The following is a 21409-nucleotide window of genomic DNA, read 5'->3' on the forward strand; positions in this document are numbered from 1 at the left end:
ATGACAAACACTGCAATCCCTGCAATCACCATATTCTCCCAGTCTGCTTCCTGCTACCCCCCAAGTAACAGAGACTTATTTTTCCCAGCTGTGCTGTTTAGTATTATAAAATAGGCTCAAATATTATTGATCTGTTTTCAAAATGATATGAAAGAACCGCTCAACAATAACCTGAGCTGTAGATAATGAGGTCTTCTCCATATTTTCCAAAATATTGAAAAGACAGTATGGGATCAGTGACATCTTGAACGTAAGCAGTAGGTTATACTGTATTCAACGTGATCACACAGGATGTGTACCCTGAAATCAATTCAGCTGATAAATTGACAAACTTCATACCCATCAAAAAAAGTTGCATCATTATCACTGTGATCACCTCTCCTGTTACTGATAGCGTGTTGTGCGAGCAACCTCTAAGATATGGGTACTGGTTGTAACCCGCACAAGAAGAGACAGTCACAATGTTAGTCAAACTGCGTTTTATTGCAGGCAGGCAAAAGTACAATCAAGGGGCAAATCCAGTGAAGAGTAGTCAAGGGGAGCGAGAGGTCGAAGCCGGGGAATCGGAGAATATAAAAGGGGCAAATCCAAAGAGAGAGGTCGGGAAAGCGTAGGGTCAAAGCTGGGGTAATCAGAATCAGCGAGACGGGACTAGAGGGAGCAAAAGACAGGGAACAAGGGGAGCTGGCACGCGAAGGGGTAAACGAGAGGAGTTTCAGAACTAGACGAGACTAGCGGGGGGCAAAGACACGGGAAACTAAATACAATAACCAACAACCGTGAGACGAAAGGGTAGTGATATATATAGGGGCGAGTGCAGGTGTAAACCATGACAGGTGATGAGACGAGTGCAGGTGAAACTAATGTGCAGGAGTGCAGATGACGCGAGTGCAGGTGGTCATAATGTTCTGGGGGATTGGAAACGCGTGAGAAACTCGAGGAAGGGAGATTGCCTACGAGCATGTGAGCGAGTAGGAGCAAAGTGGCCGTGAGGGCTTGAGCGAGCAAAAAGAGCGTGCGAGCTCGAGGGGGCGGAACGAGAGTGGGAGCTCGAGGGGGCAGAACGAGCGTGGAAGCTCGAGGGGGCGGAGCGAGGGAGCGGGGTTCGTGACACCGGTCCTGTGCAAACCATTAAGTTATTGCGTTCACATAAACAATTGTGAGTGTGATTCTGAGGTTGTATGGTTATATTTTTGTTCTAAAATAAAAATGTTAGATGATGGTTAGGTTTGGGGTTTGGGTTTGGGAGAAGAGTTAATAAAATATGTATTGCTGTTGACTGTATAACATTACTTACAACTAAAAATACAATATGTGCCCATATTTTTAACAACAGCTTCGGCAACTGGGGGAAGTGATTTGAATTTTAGTAAGCACAGATTGAGTTCAAAATATCCCATGGATATTTTTATTTTTATGGGGTGGCCAGAGGGGAACAGAACAGTTTTTAGCATGGCACACCAAAAGTTGTGTGTGTGTGGGTGTGTGTGGTTTAACCAGGCTGGATTGTGTGAGGAGCTCACAAATCCTTGAAAGATCTGTACAAAGTCCCATTGGTGAGCTCCTCCGGCAGGCAAGGCTGCATTGGCTGGGCCATGTAGCCCGCATGCCCAGCCACCGCATGCCTTAACAGCTTTTGTTCGGCCAGATTGAGGGGGCTAAATGGGCGCAACACGGGCTGGAGAGGAGATGGAGTGATGAGGTACAGGAGCATGTGGAGCTGAGTGGACTTGCCACTGACTGGTACCAACGGTGTCAAGATCGGCCTCTGTGGAGGAGGCACGTGAAGGACGCTTATGGGAAGTTGGAGGCTGTCACCCTCCAACAACAACATAGGGCGGAAGAGCGACGTTCACAACAACAAGCGGAGCGCCGGATGGCTAAAGCACAGCAAGTTGGCACAGTGGGAGGCACAGGTGTTCCATCAGCCAGTCATCTCAGTCAGTCGACCTGTGGAATCTGGGTCTGCCCCGTGACCTCCTGTCAGCGGGCTTTCAACACTTCACATTGCCTTAAGGTGCATATAGCTTGGCACAAGCGTTGTGGTGACGTCACCACCATTTAGTGGCGAATGGCGGTTATTGTGTTTCAGGCACCACTGATTTCAGCAGCAGTCAATTCATTTTTATTTGTATAGTGCTTTTCATAACACAAATAATTTCAGAACAGCTTTACAGAAAATGTTTATGTTTTAACAGAGAAAGAAGCTGTAATATAGTAATATCATGGAGTCATAATAGTGTGGTTTGATGAAAAACTTGATTGTTTATTGCGTCTTAAAATAAATTTGTATATTATATGAAAGCAACATTTTTAAGTTTTTGGAAGAACCCATTGATTCTCAATGTGAAAATGCACAGTAAATAGGATTTCTTAGGAAAGATTGCATTAAAGTACACATTAGTGTACATTGTGTTTAGCAGCGTGGGGTTTTGCGATTAATAGCTCAAATAAAAAAAAATGGCATATTGGACTGAAACAGTTTTCAATGTAAAAATGTTATTAGGTTTCTTACCAGATGTAGTTTTGTTGGTGTTTCTCCCAAAGACAAACACAGCTGTGGTCCGTGCCATGCTGTTTTGTCACATGACTCTGTAATTTGTCTAACTGACAGCCCAGAGTCTCCTGAACTGAAATCAGTTGGTTTAAATTAATTTAAATTATGTGTTGCATATTGCGAGCCAGAATACAATGTCCATGCATGTGTATGGGGGGGTCGCACAAGGTTAAAGGGAAAGTGTGTAATTGTTGCGGCATTAGTATCAACACACATTATTGCAAAAAGTCTGTTGATTGGACAAACAGATAGTCCCAGCATAAACTCAGGCTATTGTTTGAACCAATGTTTGATTGTCGGGCTGGTCGAACAAAGAGCAGTGCTTTGAACATGCCACTGAGCTAATGTGTTTTAAGTTTTTGGGGAAACAAACTAATGCTTTATTTTTGTGTCTGCATATTAAGCTGGGATAGAAAAAAGTATTTTAACATGAAAAAAAAAAACAAATACACACTTCACCTTTAAGGTACTTGTTCTGAGACTATCTTCAACTAACTTCTCAAGTGAATGTAGGAAATCAGCAAAATAACATTCAGATGTCAGTGGATCACTAAAGAAGATCCTATATGTACTGTATCAGCTCAGATAATTCACCCATCTTATCATTCCAGGAGAATGCATTTCATCTACTCCATCAGAGAGAGAAAGTGAAGGAGACTGTTTGCCCTCAGATAGGTGTATAGAGGATAATCTTTGAATTCAATCCCTGCTTGATATTGCCATTCTTGTCTATCTCTCTCTCTCTCTCTCTCTCTCTCTCTCTCTCTCTCTCTCTCTCTCTCTCTCTGCATCTCACCCCCCTCTCAGAAATACATGTTTTTATTATCTGAAGATGTTACCCCAAGATAAGATGTTCTCAACACAGCCACCTTTCCTGCAATCACAAAGCTATTCTCCTTTCCTTTTAACAGAATAAGCACTCAGAAGTGTCGCTGGGTTACTCTGCAGGAAATCACAAACTGTCTGAAATTTTACTAATGCAACAACAACAACAACAACAAAAGGCTCCCGTAAAAAAATTGAACACATTAGCCATTGTCAAACTGAAGCATTTTGAACTGTAGTTGTTTTTAAGTAGCTTTTCAATGCTACCATTGCATACAAATATATCAATTGAAAATCTATTGACAAATGGTAAAAAATGAAAGCCTCAAAAGGCAGAAATGTCCTCAAGTCTCAAAGAGATTTTATCACGTACAATAGCCACATGGCGAGGCATTGAGGAAAAAAAATTGTTGCCCTTAATGTTTAGGGTCGCTGATATTATCAACTGGCACTTGACTTCTGCAGAAGGACAAAGAAGCGGCAGCCACAAAGAGGCGATTTCTGTGATTAGTGATAAAAAAAGGATGACTTTCAGTCCGGGGGACGTAATATCAATCTCAGCCAATTTTAGGCCACCAACATGAAATATGATTTCATAAGACAAATGCGGTGTCATTCTTAATGTGCTTAACCTTTACTGTCAATGAAAAAGTATTGATCGCTCGGTGGTATTTTCTCATCATTTGATTTCAGAGAGACTGGTAATATATGATGGTGGGATAAGATGAAAGATGAATGGCAGCTGAATGTTCTCACTTTAACAAAGCTGAATGACCCCCGCTGAGAGATGGAAGGGGGTTGGGGGGATGTAGACTGGGGGAGACAGGAAGCAGGAGAAGAATATAGCCTGAAATTGGTTAGATACGCTAACTTCTTTAGTTAAAGCAATATTTTAGCTGAAAATTTGAATTCTGTCATAATTTTCACACTCATATGTTGTTCTAAACCTTTAAACTTGACTTTCTTCCTTGGAACACATACAGTAAGTAGAAATATCTACTTTTAAAAAGTCTTTTAAAAATGAATTACTCAAGTAGAAGTAAAAGTACTAATGTATATAATTACTTGAGTGAGAGTAAAAAAGTATAGAATTAAAACAATACTCAAGTAGTGAGTTACTAGTTACTTACGATCGTATTATTATGAATAATACATTGCGTGCATGAATCATGTGCTTATGTGATCCTTTATACACTCTGTTACAGTGATAGTTTAAAAATAAAATTTATGAAATAATTTATTCACCCTCATTTTCTTAACCAGTAAAACTTGGACACAATGAACACAATTAAGGAGATGTTAGACAAAATTTTAGCCAGTTACCTAAAACCTTGGTTTTGGTTCCAGAGAAGACAAATACACTATGGTTTGGACCAATGAGAGAGAGTCTAAATGATTAAAGAATGTATTTATCATACCTAAAATAATTTTTGCAGAGCTACGTTCCCACCAGAAGCCTGCGGTTGGCTAATGAGCAGCACCTTCTTGTATCAACACAAAGATGTACCAAAACACCTTTGGTTTGACTGTACCTCGTTAGTGGAATGACCTTCCCAACGCCATCCGTGAAGCAGACTCACTCTCTGTCTTTAAAATGGCTTAAAACAAATCTTTTCCACAAGCCCCTCAGGGATGTGGGGAACTACATGACGTCTTTTGGGGCGTTGGGAGAGGTTACGTGGCAGACCGATGCTCCTGCTATTACGCACGCAGCAGCTTGCTTGCACCCTCATCAGCAGTTCGCGTAACGTGTTTCAGCTGTTGTGATGTTTTTCTATAGGGACCCCTAGTGTTACTACATCGACACAACGTCGAGTGAGTGACAGAAGGGGAATGTCATGGTTACTGTCGTAACCTCTGTTCTCAGATGGAGGGAACAAGATGTTGTGTCACTCTTGCCACAACATTGTACTAGCCACTGAAATGGCCGGACTTCTCAGCACAAAACCTGAATGGATTGGGCCTTCCAGCTCCTTTTATACCCATATGTCCTGGGAGTGGCATGCAAATTCCACTCGCCAATTCACACAGGTGTTCGGGACTCTCAAGAGCGACCCCTAGTGTCACTATATCGACACAACATCTCGTTCCCTGGAGGTGACGACAGCAACCATGACGTTTTTGTATGCTACATTCAAGAGTTCTGAAGCAGAATTTAAAGTTGTTATTCACTGATAATCTTCACTGTTATTTACTGATTTTTCTCCCCTTTTCTCTCTAATTTGGCATGCCCAATTCCCAATGCACTCTAATTCCTCGTGGTTGCACAGTGACTTGCCTCTATCCGGGTGGCAGTGGATGAGACAGTCAGCCCGCACATCTTGTCACGTGGCTTGCAGAGCACGTTACTGCTGAGACTTAGTGCGTGTGGAGGCTCACGCTATTCACCACGGCATCCATGCACAACTTGCCACTTGCTCCACCGAGAGCGATAACCACCTTAAAGCGACCACGAGGAAGATAACCCACGTAACTCTACCCACCCTAGCAACCAGGTTTTGGTTGTTTTGGAAGCCTGGCAGGTAGCACTCAGCTTTCCCTGGATTCAAACCATGATACAAGGGGTGGTAGTCAATGTCTGGTCTGGCAGTGTCAGCGTTTTAAAGATCCAACCCACAAGAATTTATTTCAAAAGAATCAGACACCGTTAGTTTTCTCATAAACTAACATAAATGTGCCAAGGAGGGCTAGGATAAATGTAAATATTTTCAGTGAATAGTGATATATCTTTTGATTTTTTCCTCACAGAATTCTATCATAAGGCTTAGAAAACTTGGACTATAGTGCACAAATCATACGGGCCACTTGCATGGTGCTTTAGCATCCTTTTTTAAGCTTAAAATGTCCAGTCTCCATTCATTTGAATTCCACGGAAAAGAGCGACCAGTACATTCTTTAAAATGTCTTCTTTTGTATTTCAAGGAAGAAAGAAAATAATGCTGTTCTGAAATTACATGAGGGCGAGTAAACAATGATAGAACTTTCATTTTTATGTGTACTATTTATTTAAAGTACAATGGCATCACAAATATGATCACCATCCTCCTGTGAACTTTAGTTCAGACAATGTCGTAGTCGTTTCATGCTTATATGCTTCATGATACATAGCTAAGGCAAACTCAGAAGGCATCAAAAAGAATAGCAATTTGATTTCAGTAATAACTTGCTGCCTATATCGCTGTTGACTACCATTAGGATATGCCGTTTTCTTTGACTCTTTCTGTCTCTTGTCACCGCGCCTGTTCCCCTCTGTCTGCACGGAGTGCTGTTTCCATTACTGCCTCATTGTGATGAGTAATTGGGGAGTCTGTGTGCAGTCCTGCATGAGCTCTTGATCTACTTAAAGAACCTAATAAGGCCCTGCAACCAAATAAGCACTGCATTCTCCCTGCTTATTAGGAGGTTAGCTTGATTTATTATTCACTTGTGCATTTGTATGTACGTTTGTGTGTGCGTTTTTGACACTGGCAGTACACTCCGAAGCAGAGAAATCAACTGTAGGGGTTAAGAAAACTGGTTGCCTTCTTTAACTGAAGACCTTAATATACCACCATACAATCAGTTATTAGTGCAAGATAAGTTAGAATACTAACACGTAGAGTTGGACAATGAATCAAATAACAATCTAGATTACAATTACAGCTTCCACAATAAACTAACTGTGAAAAGTGCCAATTATAACAGTCCATGTAGGTCTATTTATGCTATGTCAACTATATATTTTTTAATTTTCTTTTTAACGTGTGTTTTTGCCGCAGGTTAGCATTGTTTATTGCTTTCTGTGTTTAATTGGTTCAAAATTTGAATTGCAGTTTTTTGGTTTGTGTTTTATTTAAAAATATAAGGCAAATGTAAAGTTGGCCATTTAGGCGATGGGTTTTCAAACTTTCTGATCCCAAGGACCCTTAAATATATCTCTTTAGAAAGCAGAGTAAAACATAATTATAACCTCCTAGCACCCCCTTGCTGACCCCTGGAGGTCCACAGACCCCAGTTTGATAACTCCTGTTTTAGGCAACTAGTTTTGAAGTACTGAACCACAATACAGTAATTCAGGAACACAGTTCTCAGCTTGTTTTTGATGTGTAGCCGACATTAAGAATACGGCATGCAGTTGACCCACTCAAAATATGTATTTTAATGTAAATTATAATAATCAAAATTAATCACAATTACAGTATCAAGAAAATAATCATCAATTATGACTTTTGTCATAATTGTCCAACCCTACTCACACGGATATACAAGTGTGTAATTTGTAGGCTTTACAGATATTCAGTTATAGTTCATTTTAGCTATTTAAAGTCAACATGAAATCAATATTGATCTGTACTTTCTTACTATGCTCTTATTGTGAACGATTAATTAGTGCTATGTTATTCAAATGTTATTCCAAAATGATTGACTTTGTAATCTTTCATCAACATATAATGATTTTCCCAGTCTTACTTTTCATACAGAAGATAGACTTTTTCACTTTTCATGTAACTGATTACCAGTAAACTCAAATTGAAGTCTCACCCTAAATGTTTTCATTATATACCCTGTTTCACTCATAAATATGTAACATGTAAATATAAATTGGTAACAAGCACTGTTTCATGAACTGAAGTATGATTCCTGTTAAAGCGTGCCATGTATAGACCTGTACCATGAACCATATTAAACAACTGCAATTTTACTGGTGCATTCATGTCTTTCACAATTTCAGCTTTATGTCCTATTGTATGTGGTGTGTGGATAAATACTTATTGTTTTTTAGTATTTTGAATTCTATATCATTAGTTTTTAATTCTGTGTTCACTTCCTCAGCTTAACCCTCTGGCCAGTCAGGCAGCGGTTGCCGCGGCAGCAGCGATGGGTTCAATTGCCGGGTCACAAGTGTTTGGAAATGCACTCTCCAGTCTGCAGGGGGTCACTGGGCAGCTGGTCACCAATGCACAAGGACAGGTATGTTCATAAACACAAATTTGTTTTAGATGAATGATCACATGCATTGCAATGAACATATAAGCTGAAGTCTGCTGTAAATGAATCAGTAGACTATAAAATAGAGGACGTAAGTAAATGAATTGTTGACAAATAGCAATTTTTTGCCTACATTTATGTGCTTATGTTTTTGCAGTTCACTTAAAGCCATCGTTCACCAAAAAAGGAAATTTGAGGTTGTCTTTATTAGTACAATGTTACTACCTATGTGACTAAATCCAAATAAGTCTTTAGTCTTGACCTCCATGCCCCGTCTTTAGCCATGTTAGTGCGACTGTGAGCCCAAGAGGGGCGTTGTTTTTAAATTGGACAGCAGCGTGGGAGCACGGGGATAAAACACTGACCTTGTCATATTTACGGGGCCGACTGCAGAATTGTTCCATCAGTATCCAGAGACTTGAACGATGAGGCTTGTCAGACCAGGGCCCTATCTAATGAATCATCTTATCACAGGTGCACACCGCTCCCATATTAAAGGAAAGATTGTATAGCCAATGTGCCCTTTCACGCTACAGACGGCATTATTTACCTTAACCCTTGTCTCATTCCCCTCCTCACACTGACACATCCTCTCCTCTAATACAATGGAAAGTATTGTTTGAGAAATTGCGTTCTTGGGGCCTGGCTTGTTAGCCTACACACTTAAGAAAAATGGTTCTAAATAGTTCCAGATAAGGGTTCTTTGGCTTATAGCAAGAGTAGAACCCTTTTTGGTGCTAAATAGAACCTTTTTAAAGGTTCCATCAATAACCTTCCTTTTTAAAGTGCTATTTAGAACATCATAGTGCTATAAAGAACCTTTTTGATTGATTGAGTGTTTTTTTTCTACCCCTGTATATATCTGCTCCTATAAAATATTATAGCCTAAACTATGGTTTTACATTAAATATAACCAAACAAACAAAGAAACATGAATAATAAAAGCAAGGCAAGTCAATTCAGAACTTTATTTTCTATTTAAATGAAAAATGTTAGAAAATAATAACAATGATTTTACAGCAATCATTAGTTGAAAACATAAATAAATTATTGTGATTAAATCAAAATGCAGAGATCACTCACATTAATATATCATCAAATACAAAATGTGAAAGAGTCAATAAATGCATATGCAAATGAAATAGCAGACCCCTACATTGCTCAACACATTAAGGCTGTGTATTAATATTTTATCTAATATTAGATTAATATCTAATATTTTAAATAGAGAGTATTTTTCTTTCATACTGACAACCAGTCCTTCAAGGAAGAACAATGTCCCGTGGAAACACAAAACAGATGTAATGAAGGGTAAACTGAACTGAAGGCTTCACTAAAATATCTGCACAATCCTTTATGATGTCTCCACCATCCATCAATGTGTATTTTGGTGTAATTACCCTCTCTGCAAGTAATGAGGTTGTAGGGTTCAACAGCGTCTGTCTGAATAGAAATACACAATTAGGTTCAGAGTCAGTGTTTCAGTATATGTGGACAATGTGCAGAATGTGAGCCCTTCACAATGTGAAAAGTGAAATAAGGTGTGGTTTGTTTATTTATTTATTTTGTGACTGGGCAAAATGTTTATGCATAAACCCAAGTAAATAAATTAAACATTCCAAAATTCAATATGGATCACAAATTCGGTCTTTAACACTCACGTGCTTAGTGAAGAAGCGGAGTGAAGAATCCTCACCAAACACAGCTGGAGGACAGTGTAGCTGTGTTTTAAATGTAAATCTATGACACAAATAAATTACATTGTACTAATTCATTACTGTGAATAAATTAGTCGCAAAAATAGATATGAAAAAGAAAGGGAGATAAAAGTACTTAAAACTCACATAATCTGATGCTTTACATTTATGCATTTGGCAGGCACTTTTATCCAATATACAGTGCAATTATTACAGGGACAATCCCCGGAGCAACCTGGAGTTGAGTGCCTTACTCAAGGACACATTGGTGGTGGCTGTGGGGATCGAACCAGTGACCTTCTGATTAACAGTTATGTGCTTTAGCCCACTACGCCACCACCACTCCTATAAGGCAGGTATAGCCTATGCTGTTTTCAGAGCAGACAATGAATCATACCTCGGGTGGAATGGACCCTTGAAATCACAATAAAAAAAACCTTTTTCAGAACATTATGTCAGTAGTATAACATATAATTATTGAATGTGTAGAGGACAATGTTGCATTAATTATTTTAAGCAATTAGTCATGTTAATGCTTACAAATAGTAACAACTTGTGGCAAGTTTCACCATACAGTTTACTGTATATTCTTCTAGGATTTTTAGGACTTGAATGAGCTGAGAAAATGCCTAACATGAACAGTTACAGCCTGGTTACAAAAATTGTATAAATCATGACTTCAAATTTAGCCAACCTCTTAAAAAATGTTTTGCCCCCAAATAAACTGTATGATAAACAGTAAACGTTATATTTGCCAAAGTTTCACTTTCAAAAACTGTGAGTGAAGCAAAAGAAAAATAAGCAAATGCTCACTACCATTTATCTGAGCTAATGGGATTTTTTTATCCCAGAAAACCTTCCTGCTAATATTAATAATGGTTAAAATGTTTCAGTTACATATTTAATAATATATACAGTACTGTGCAAAAGTCTTTGTATTAAGCATTTATGACATTAAATGTCTGCATTTGTCTTAAGATGGTTATTTACATTTTCAGCTTTGTGTCAATAGTAAATATACATTTTAGACTCCCAAACATTCCCTTTGCAAATAGAATAGAAAAGAAAGGAAGAACATAGTAACAGATTTCTTGCCCCCATACAGCCCCCCCACTGAACATTGTGTGAGTCTGAGATTACATATAGAGACAGAATCAGTTGAGACAGATTAAATAGATAGAAGAAATGTGGCGAATTCTCCAAGAAGTTTGGAACATCCTATCTGCCAACAACCAAGAAAAACTGTGTCCAGGTGTACTGGATATAGTGTTCAGAATTGGTGCTGTTTTGAAGGCAAAGGTGGTCACACCGAATATTGATTTAGCATTTTTTATGTTTACTGGATTTTGTATGACATTAAGTGATAAATGAAAACTATTTATTTAATTATTTTTTAACACATCCTTACTATGCAAAATGTTTTACAAGTGCCTAAAACCTTTGCACAGTACAGTATATATATATATGAAGTTTACCTGTGGTGGCACAGTCTGTGTAGCTGTCGGTTTAGCTGCCTGGACTCCAGTGCTGTGAGTAAACCAATGACTTGGTGGCTTTGAAAGAATTTATTGACAGTTAAATTCAAAGAACTAAAGGGCAGAATAAAGAACCCCTAATGCCCAACGCAAAGAGCTATTTCAGCACAAAAGTGTTCTTCGGGAAGTTATGGTTCTAAATAGAAATATTAAGGTCAGTAAAGAACCTTTGAAGAACCATCTTTTTTTAGAGTGTTCTCTTCTTTTTGGACGCTTTTAACGTTTTGCTCTGGACGTAATCAAAAACATATAATGAATGCTTCTAATTTTTTGCTTTAGAGATGTCATCTCATTACTACATATTTGAGTGAAGTGTAGTTTGAGCACACATACATTAAAGGAATGTTCTCCTTTCAATACAAGTTAAGCTCATTTGATAGAATGAGTGGCATAATTTTGTTTACTAAATTTTTATTTTTATTTTCACTCATTTAAAAAAAAATTCATAAAAATAATCACAGTTACTCGGAGTAACTTACAATGGATGTGAATGGGCCAGTCCATAAATGCTGAAATACATGTAGTTTCAAAAGTATAACCACAAGATGTAAACATCATACATGTTAACCTGATTTTAGTGTGTTACAATCATTTACCTCATCTGTGTAAAGTTATATCTAATATTTCAACTTTGTTTTTGTGTATTTTAACATTTATGAACTGGCCCCATTCGCTTCCATTGTAAGTCCATTACTGGAACAGTGATTTTTGCTTGTTTTTAAATTAAGAAGTGACAAGACGAAATTACTTTTTGTGGTAATCAGCCTTATACCATAAATGCTGATGATAGACTTGAACACAGAAGAATCCATTAAACCCTTTTAGGTACAGTATGTACAACTTCCACTACCTTTAAATGCTTATGAATACTTCTAGATTCATAGAATATTGAATATACAGAATTTATAGCTTCATTATATCTAACAATTAGATTAATTAAATATGTTTCATGCAGTTAAGTTTCATTATGTTCTGTGAGATTTTTAAAGATTGGAGGAAACCATTCTAGCAGCACACACACACAGAAATCAATAAATGCACAAAAAACACATTAAAATATGAATAAATACCAATACAGATGAATATGAATGAGATCACTCAAAAACTTTCCACAAAAGTTTCTTATATCAGTTTAGTTGGTACATATTGACATTCACTTGCAATTGAGCTTCTGTGCATATGAAACAATTTTTATATTCATATGTTATGTATGATATAATCACTCATATCCGAAGACATATGTGTGTGTATATGGTAGATGTTACTTAACAAACTGGTGTGGCCTCATCTATACTGAAGGTGTCTGCAAGGCTCAACTGGACGTATCGGCATAGCGATGTCGCTGATGGGGTGCTCTGTGCGTTTGTAGTGTCATGGTGGCTGACACTGGCTGACATAATCAGGTCACTGAGATGGTCAAAGCCCAGGGCTGCAGGCTCTGCTCCCGACCTTATTACTGACGTACATTATTCAGTTTGAGCCTGTTAAAACACCCACCACCCTTTTGAGTCTCGTCCCCTTCTCTTCTTTTGCTTTTAACATTAAAATGATACTAATACAAGCCACAGACATGGCCAGGGGAAGAGCAGATGCTGCCACAGATAACAAAAATAAAATAAAGAGGGAAAAAGGAACAAGGCAGTGTTTTTTTTTTTGGACTAAAAGAAAAGAAGCTCTCTTTGTTAGACTTGGTTGTTGATCTAGCTCTTAGGCATTAATATTGGCCTGATAGGAGATGACTAAAATAACATAAATGTGGCCATGTTGCTTTAAGCTCAGTCTAAAAAGTAGAAGCATTTTCACTTGGCTAAAACTAGGCAATGATGGGGTACATTATGACTGTTGTAGGACAACGACAGTATTTGAAGAGGGAAATATTGAATGTTACTGCCTCTGAGAATTAAAAATGAAAGTCATTTTAAGTTATTAAATATTTAGAGATACTGCTGAGCATTAAGTCTTTTGTACACATTTCAGCTTGACTTAGCATCATATGTTTTGACTGCATTCTTTTGATGATGTACAGGTTACATTTCAGCTTATTGTTGGCAAAATTGTATTTCATCTGTGGCTATCACTTCAGTGTTTTGTATTTTCGCAAATGTTACAGGGTCTCATAGCAAACAAGTATTCACCGGTATAATTAAAATTGTCCTCTGCCATCCACTTCTTAGTCCGGTCATTCATCTTTTAGACGGAAAAGATGCCTTTTTTTTTCTTCTTATGGGTTCCAATGAGTAGGAAGATCAAATGTTTTCACCAGAATGACCTTCCCATTCTCTTCTGGGCCAAATGACTGATGGCATGTGTAAAATTCCCAGCTTTTTTTTTTTTTTAACACTGTTTGACTTAAGCAACCTCTTCTTCTGAAGTTTTAATTTGGTTTTATCCATCGACCTTGCAACGTGATCTCATCAGAATTTGTATGTATTCTTATGTAAAGTTTGGTTCTAGCATATGTACATTCACTTACGTTTGGACAGAGACACTGAAACGCACAATATTGACTTACTGACAGCATCTAAATGACATAATTTTACGTATTAACACTAATAGAAACGTACAAATGTTTACGTGTTTGAATTGATTCATATTGAATAATCAGTTAATTACATTTAATTTATATTCAATGAGATTAGTTAAATGCCATCACATTTATTTAATGCAGTTCACATTATAATATGACATTTTAATGGTTTTTACAGTTCTGTGTGATTTCTGCATCCATACATTACGTTTTAAAGGATTACATCACTTTAACCAAGAATAAACTTTAAAATATTAAAATGAATAAAAACTCTGTAATGGTTTAATCATTTATTAAGCATTTAATTTGATTTTTGTTTGCCATGGGACACAATATTAATTTTCAGATTATGCCAAAAAACTAAATAAACCAAAAAAAGCATTAATCAATGTAAAATAATACATTTATGTTTTTATATTGTTGAAATGTGGTTATGTTTAAAGGTTGGGGTTGGGCTAAGTGATCTAAAATATATATAAAACAGTACAAATGTACAAATATATTTATGATCGATTTTTGTATTCAAATATAGTTGTAATGGATTCATCAATATTTTACTATAGAACATTTATAGAAATATGTTTCTAAAGCTGTATATACATAAATGTTTTTACATTTTAGATGCTTTCAAATGTCCATATTGTATATTTGAGTGTCTATCCAAATGTACAAACTTGTACGCTTAAATGTTACAAATATTACAGAGATTATAATGAGATCAGGCTGGACCTTTCTCAAGTTTACCCTTGTTTAAGACCACGACTCCAAAGAGAGAAATCATAAATTCAGTAAGCATATTACAATTTAAAGATTAGAGGTTTCAAATACCTTTACACACACACACACACACACACACACACACACACACACACACACACACACACACATATAAATATATATATATATATATATATATATATATATATATATATATATATGTATATGTATATATATATATATATAGGTCACATGTTAAATTGTCGATGTTATAGTATAATTACATTATAATTACATATGTAATTACAATGTAATAAGAATACATTGAGGTTGGTACACTGTAATACTACTAAAATTAATACTTTTTTGTCAAAATTGCAAATTATATATGTCATTACTTTAGAATTCATTATATTGACATGTAACATGAATAACATTGTCTCACACACACTGGTTTAAGTGTAACTGTTTTTAGCAGAAACTTTTACAAAATGACTTATAATAAAGTGCACAAATCATCTAATAATTTATATGAATCTTTAGATAGGCTTCTATATAAAACAATTAATGTATTACTGCTTAACTAAAACTTGCTAAGCAAATTATAGCTTTGACCAAGATTGTATTAAAAAATATGGTCTTTGGTCGCCTCTGATCTGTGCAGCATTCACAGCAATGGATGTTAGAACTTTTGAATTTTTTCTCAATATGTGTCCCCATCCTATTCCCCTCCAAACAGCGGGCAGTAGGGCAGAAAATGGGCAGGGATATTGCCTGCAGGCCATGGCTAACACCAAAGATTGGCCTAGCTGGAGGAAGAGATGACATTCCCTCGGAATCACTGGCAGTATAATCCTAATGAGTTCTGCTCAAAGAGGAAAGCAGAGAGAACAATAGACAAAGAAAAGGGAGAATGGGAGGAAAAAGCACCACAGTGTAAAGTACATTTGTTTTACAACAAACAAAAAAATGTTACAGTAATAATATACACAACAAATACAAATTGTACATTTACTCACCCCCACGTTGTTGTAAACCTAATGACTTTCTTACTTCACGGAATTAAAAATTAGATGTTAGTCAGAATGTTATGACTGACAGCCTCAGTCACCATTCACTTTTGTTGTATGGAAAAAAAGAAGCAATGAACGTGATTGGGGACTGAGGCTAACCTTCGGCCTAGTATTTCCTTTTGTGTTCCATGGAAGAAAGAAAGTCATAAAGATTTGGAATGAAAAGGGTGAGTGATGACAGAATTTTCATTTTTGGATGAACGATCCCTTAGAGAAACAAAAAGGCAGCTAAATATACAAACATGAAGAAAAACTGTTACTGACAGATGTTTTACGCAATATATGAACCTTTTAGAATTTATTTTATGGTAGCTATTATCGCCTGCCACTTCACGCAGGTGTTGCTCATGTGGATAAAATACATGATCAGATTTAAGAGCGTAGCACAGGCTCACGTTGAATTGGTTGACTATGTTTCAGGGAATTGTTTACATCCAACATGATCGAGTCAACGGAAAAGTCCACATATGTTTGACATGGTTTTACTAAATCAGATGTATTTTTATTTGCTATTTATAAGGATTTATGAGGAACATGTCAACTCTCTCATGTCAGCCACTGATGGAAACTGTGTTAAATCGAATTTGTACTTCCGAGTTTGCCCAGGTTGTTTTTTGCCATCTTAGCTACATTATTTGAAACAAATTTCACAGACACCATGAGGGTCTCATGCACACACACACACACACACATATATATATATATATTTTTTAAGTGGACACCACTTGGCTAAATTGGTGCTGTCTATGAGATAATACGACATTAAACTGTTCAAATCCTGATCTATTAAGCTAATTTATATTTATATCAAATTTATTTTTTATATATTAAAAATATGATATATATATATATATATATATATATATATAAATGGAATTCAGGGATCTTGAAATGATAAAAACTGGTGAAATGCAATGCATCTAAATTGAGATGCTCCAAAAGCCTCTGTCTGATGCATGAGTACATAGACCAACAATTAAAAATAGCTCAGAGGGAAGTAGGCCAATAATAGTGCTGTATTAAATTATATGGAAATAAAACAAACAATATTTTGACTTTTAAGCCACATTTTGTATTGTAGAATCTTGCATTACTTAACTTGTCTGCTGCCACAATATATGTATATAATGTAATGTATTTAAATGATCTGAATTATAATATTTATTATATATTATATTTATAATTAGTTCAATTATTTACAAAAAATTATGTGATTAATTGAATTTGATTAATCGGCACATCATGTAATTAAAACAAATTTTAATAAATTCACAGCATTTCATTAATGATAAAAATGGCCAGTGGTCACTATACATTTGCGTTGTATGGAAAAGAGCATTTTGGACATTTTTGATAACTCCTTTTGTGTTCCATGGGGAGAAAAAAAATCATAAGAGTTTAGGGCAACATGAGGGTGGTGAGATGATGACAGAATTTTCACTTTAAAGCAAATGATCGGTCCATTTTCAGCTTTTATGCGGAAGGTGTAACTTGATTGGATGAAACAAATTTATACATGTAAATGGTGATTTCCACCACAGTGTTCTAGATAAACTCTTTTTTTACCTACTATAATAGCACAACTGGTACATAAGTATACATACTTTTTTTGTAAGTTGCATTCAAAGTACATTTGGCACAAAAATCTGAGGATAGCATAACGTTTTTGAATTTTATCGTAACATACAAGTTAATGCAGTTTAAGGTGTAAAGACAAAATCTGATAGGCCATGGTGAGAGTTCTGTAAATGGTGCTATTTCGAGCAGCCTGGGACAGTATGTAGCTGTCAGCTCCTGCTTATGTTTGAGCAGCCACTTAGTCCAATGAGAGTGAATAATTGAGCGGAACAAGTCCTGAGACAAGACAGCATGCAAATGCCACATCGGGGGACACGAGCACCAAACCGCACAATAAAATATGCTAAGTGGCAGGAGAGAGGGCCATGAGAATTGGGAGGGAGCGATAAAGAGCGATGGAGGGAGGGAGGGAGGAAGAGAGAGATAAATTATCTGTCGCTTAATGCAAAGCAACGCAAACAAATGAGCCGTGGTGAGGATGAATTACACATAGTCAGCCCTCCTTTTTTTCACTGCTCTATCATCATTATGTCAAAGAGAGGCGAGCGTAGAGAGGAGGGAACACGAACGGTCAGAGATTATACAGATGCAGGGCTTGTTAGCATTTAAAATACGCAGCTTTTGAAACAACTTTTCTTTTTGGGTGACATCACCAAGCCCTCTTATTTTTCAACACAGTTGAAAATGAAGGCAACATTGCCAGAAAGGTACGACTTTTATTCCCATAGAGACCAATCCTACATTTGATACAATACTGGAATAACATTTTAGCTAGTCTCCTATGCAACACTTTATTTTAAGAAAGGAAATGTCTGTGAAATATTTTGGTTACCCGTTCAATATTTATTTATGCAATTTAAATGGCTGATGTACACTCACCTAAAGGATTATTAGGAACAGCATACAAATACTGTGTTTGACCCCCCTTCGCCTTCAGAACTACCTTAATTCTACGTGGCATTGATTCAACAAGGTGCTGAAAGCATTCTTTAGAAATGTTGGCCCATATTGATAGGATAGCATCTTGCAGTTGATGGAGATTTGTGGGATGCACATCCAGGGCATGAAGCTCCCGTTCCACCACATCCCAAAGATGCTCTATTGGGTTGAGATCTGGTGACTGTGGGGGCCATTTTAGTACAGTGAACTCATTGTCATGTTCAAGAAACCAATTTGAAATGATTCGAGCTTTGTGACATGGTGCATTATCCTGCTGGAAGTAGCCATCAGAGGATGGGTACATGGTGGCCATAAAGGGATGGACATGGTCAGAAACAATGCTCAGGTAGGCCGTGGCATTTAAACGATGCCCAATTGGCACTAAGGGGCCTAAAGTGTGCCAAGAAAACATCCCCACACCATTACACCACCACCACCAGCCTGCACAGCGGTAACAAGGCATGATGGATCCATGTTCTCATTCTGTTTATGCCAAATTCTGACTCTACCATCTGAATGTCTCAACAGAAATCGAGACTCATCAGACCAGGCAACATTTTTCCAGTCTTCAACTGTCCAATTTTGGTGAGCTCTTGCAAATTGTAGCCTCTTTTTCCTATTTGTAGTGGAGATAAGTGGTACCCGGTGGGGTCTTCTGCTGTTGTAGCCCATCCGCCTCAAGGTTGTGCGTGTTGTGGCTTCACAAATGCTTTGCTGCATACCTCGGTTGTAACGAGTGGTTATTTCAGGCAAAGTTGCTCTTCTATCAGCTTGAATCAGTCGGCCCATTCTCCTCTGACCTCTAGCATCAACAAGGCATTTTCAGCCCACAGGACTGCTGCATACTGGATGTTTTTCCCTTTTCACACCATTCTTTGTAAACCCTAGAAATGGTTGTGCATGAAAATCCCAATAACTGAGCAGATTGTGAAATACTCAGACCGGCCCGTCTGGCACCAACAACCATGCCACGCTCAAAATTGCTTAAATCACCTTTCTTTCCCATTCTGACATTCAGTTTGGAGTTCAGGAGATTGTCTTGACCAGGACCACACCCCTTAATGCATTGAAGCAACTGCCATGTGATTGGTTGATTAGATAATTGCATTAATGAGAAATTGAACAGGTGTTCCTAATAATCCTTTAGGTGAGTGTATATCGGATATCAACAGCCTGTAATGCGTGTCCTTAATCTCATTCCAAAGACTGATGTTTTCTTTCTTCCATGGTAAACAGAAGATATTTTCCTATTAAAATCATGGTTAGGTTTAAGGTTTGGGAAAGAGTTTTATTTATTTATTTATTTATTTACGAGCCAACTCATAACATTTCTTAAGATTTTGCCATCTCATACTGTTATGCAATGGGAAGTCAGGAGAAGGCAGACGGGTGGTGCGGATCCAACTGCGGTTTTTATTAAAATAACAAATAAGCAAAACACAAAGAAAAGTCCACGAGGGGAAAAACTAACTCAAATACAAAAGAACACACAGCGGGTAGAACAAACAGCAAAACATCCACAACGAAAAAGGAACCTCGAGCGAACAAGAACAACATATCAACATACAACAACCGACAAGGGAATGGAGGAACAAACAGGGTTTAAATACACAAGGACACAATAAAGACTAAACGAGACACAGGTGAGAACAATGATGTGTGCAGGCAGTGAGGGAGGCCGGGAATTGTGGGAATTGTAGTTTTCTACAAGGACAGTGAGATTCAGGGTGGACAACAAGGAAAACATGACATGGAATGTGAAAAGTGGCATGTGAAACAGACAACAAGGGGCAGACAACACAGGAACGTGACATAGCCCCCCCTCAAAAGGACCGGATTCCAGACGGTCCAGATTCCAGAGGGGAAACGGAAAACACGGGGCAGACAACAAGGAAACGTGATATGGAACGTGAAAAGTGGCATGTGAAACAGACAACATGGGGCAGACAACACAGGAACGTGACACAGTCACCCCTCAAAAGGACCGGATTCCAGACGGTCCTAAGAAACAAAAGAATAGAAAAAATAAACAAATGTTCAAAGAGAGAGGGGCAAGAAAAGGGGGAAAACAGACAGACCAAAGGGGGCACAAGGGACACATAGACAGACCAAGGAGGCACAAGGGACACAGAGACAGACCAAGGAGGCACAAGGGACAATTAGGCAGTCCATGGGGGCAAAAGGGGCAATTAGGCAGTCCACGGGGACACAAAGGGCAGACAAGCAGTCTCTGGGGGTGTGTAAAGGGAACCGGGTCAGGTGGCCTGGGGGGCGTCCACAGGGTAGGGATAGGTTTAGGAGGCCAGGGAGGTATCGACCGGGCAGGGACAGGTTTAGGTGGTCTGGGAGGCGTCGACCGGGCAGGGACAGGTTTAGGTGGTCTGGGAGATGGCCGTAGAGCAGGGGCCGGTTCAGGGGGCCTGGGAGGAGGCCATCGGACAGGGACAGGTCCAGGAGGTGGCCTCAGGACAGGGACAGGTCCCGGAGGCGGAGCTGAGAGAGGCTCTGGAAGCTCAGGAGGTGGAGCTGAGGGGGGCTCTGGAGACAGAGCCGAGAGAGATCCAGGAGGCGGAGCCAAGGGAGGCGGAACCATGGAAAGCTCTGGGGCCTCAGGAGGCGGAGTCAAGGGAGGCTCAGGAGGCAGAGTCGAGGGAGGCTCAGGAGGCAGAGTCGAGGGAGGCTCAGGAGGCGGAGCCGAGGGAGGCTCAGGAGACGGAGCCTAGGGAGGCCCCGGAGGCCGGGCCGAGGCAGGCTCAGGAGACGGAGACGAGGGAGGTGGCGCCGTAGGAGGTTTCAGAGGCGAAGACCTGGTTGGCTCTGGAGTCTCTGGTAGCAGAGCCGTAGGAGGCTCTGGGGGTGGAGCCGAAGCCGAAGGAGGCTCTGGAGGCAGAGCCAAAGGAGGCGGAGCCGTAGGAGGCTCGGGAGGCTCTGGAGGCGGAGCCATAGGAGGCTTGGGAGGCTCTGGAGGCGGAGTCCTGGAAGACTCGAGAGGA

At 38.6% G+C, this 21409-nt stretch overlaps 1 protein-coding gene across 1 annotated transcript in view; it reads left to right on the plus strand.

The window, feature by feature from the left end:
• LOC127634146 (POU domain, class 6, transcription factor 2-like) overlaps positions 1-21409 on the plus strand; it is a 163449-nt gene that overhangs the window by 118343 nt on the left and 23697 nt on the right. The window contains exons 6-7 of the mRNA XM_052113540.1: positions 3169-3216; positions 8195-8332. Coding sequence (XP_051969500.1) covers positions 3169-3216; positions 8195-8332 — 186 coding nt within the window. The remainder of the gene's footprint in view (positions 1-3168; positions 3217-8194; positions 8333-21409) is intronic.

The sequence above is a fragment of the Xyrauchen texanus genome, chromosome 41 (genome assembly GCF_025860055.1).
Source record: "Xyrauchen texanus isolate HMW12.3.18 chromosome 41, RBS_HiC_50CHRs, whole genome shotgun sequence".
Taxonomy (NCBI): Eukaryota; Metazoa; Chordata; class Actinopteri; order Cypriniformes; family Catostomidae; genus Xyrauchen; species Xyrauchen texanus.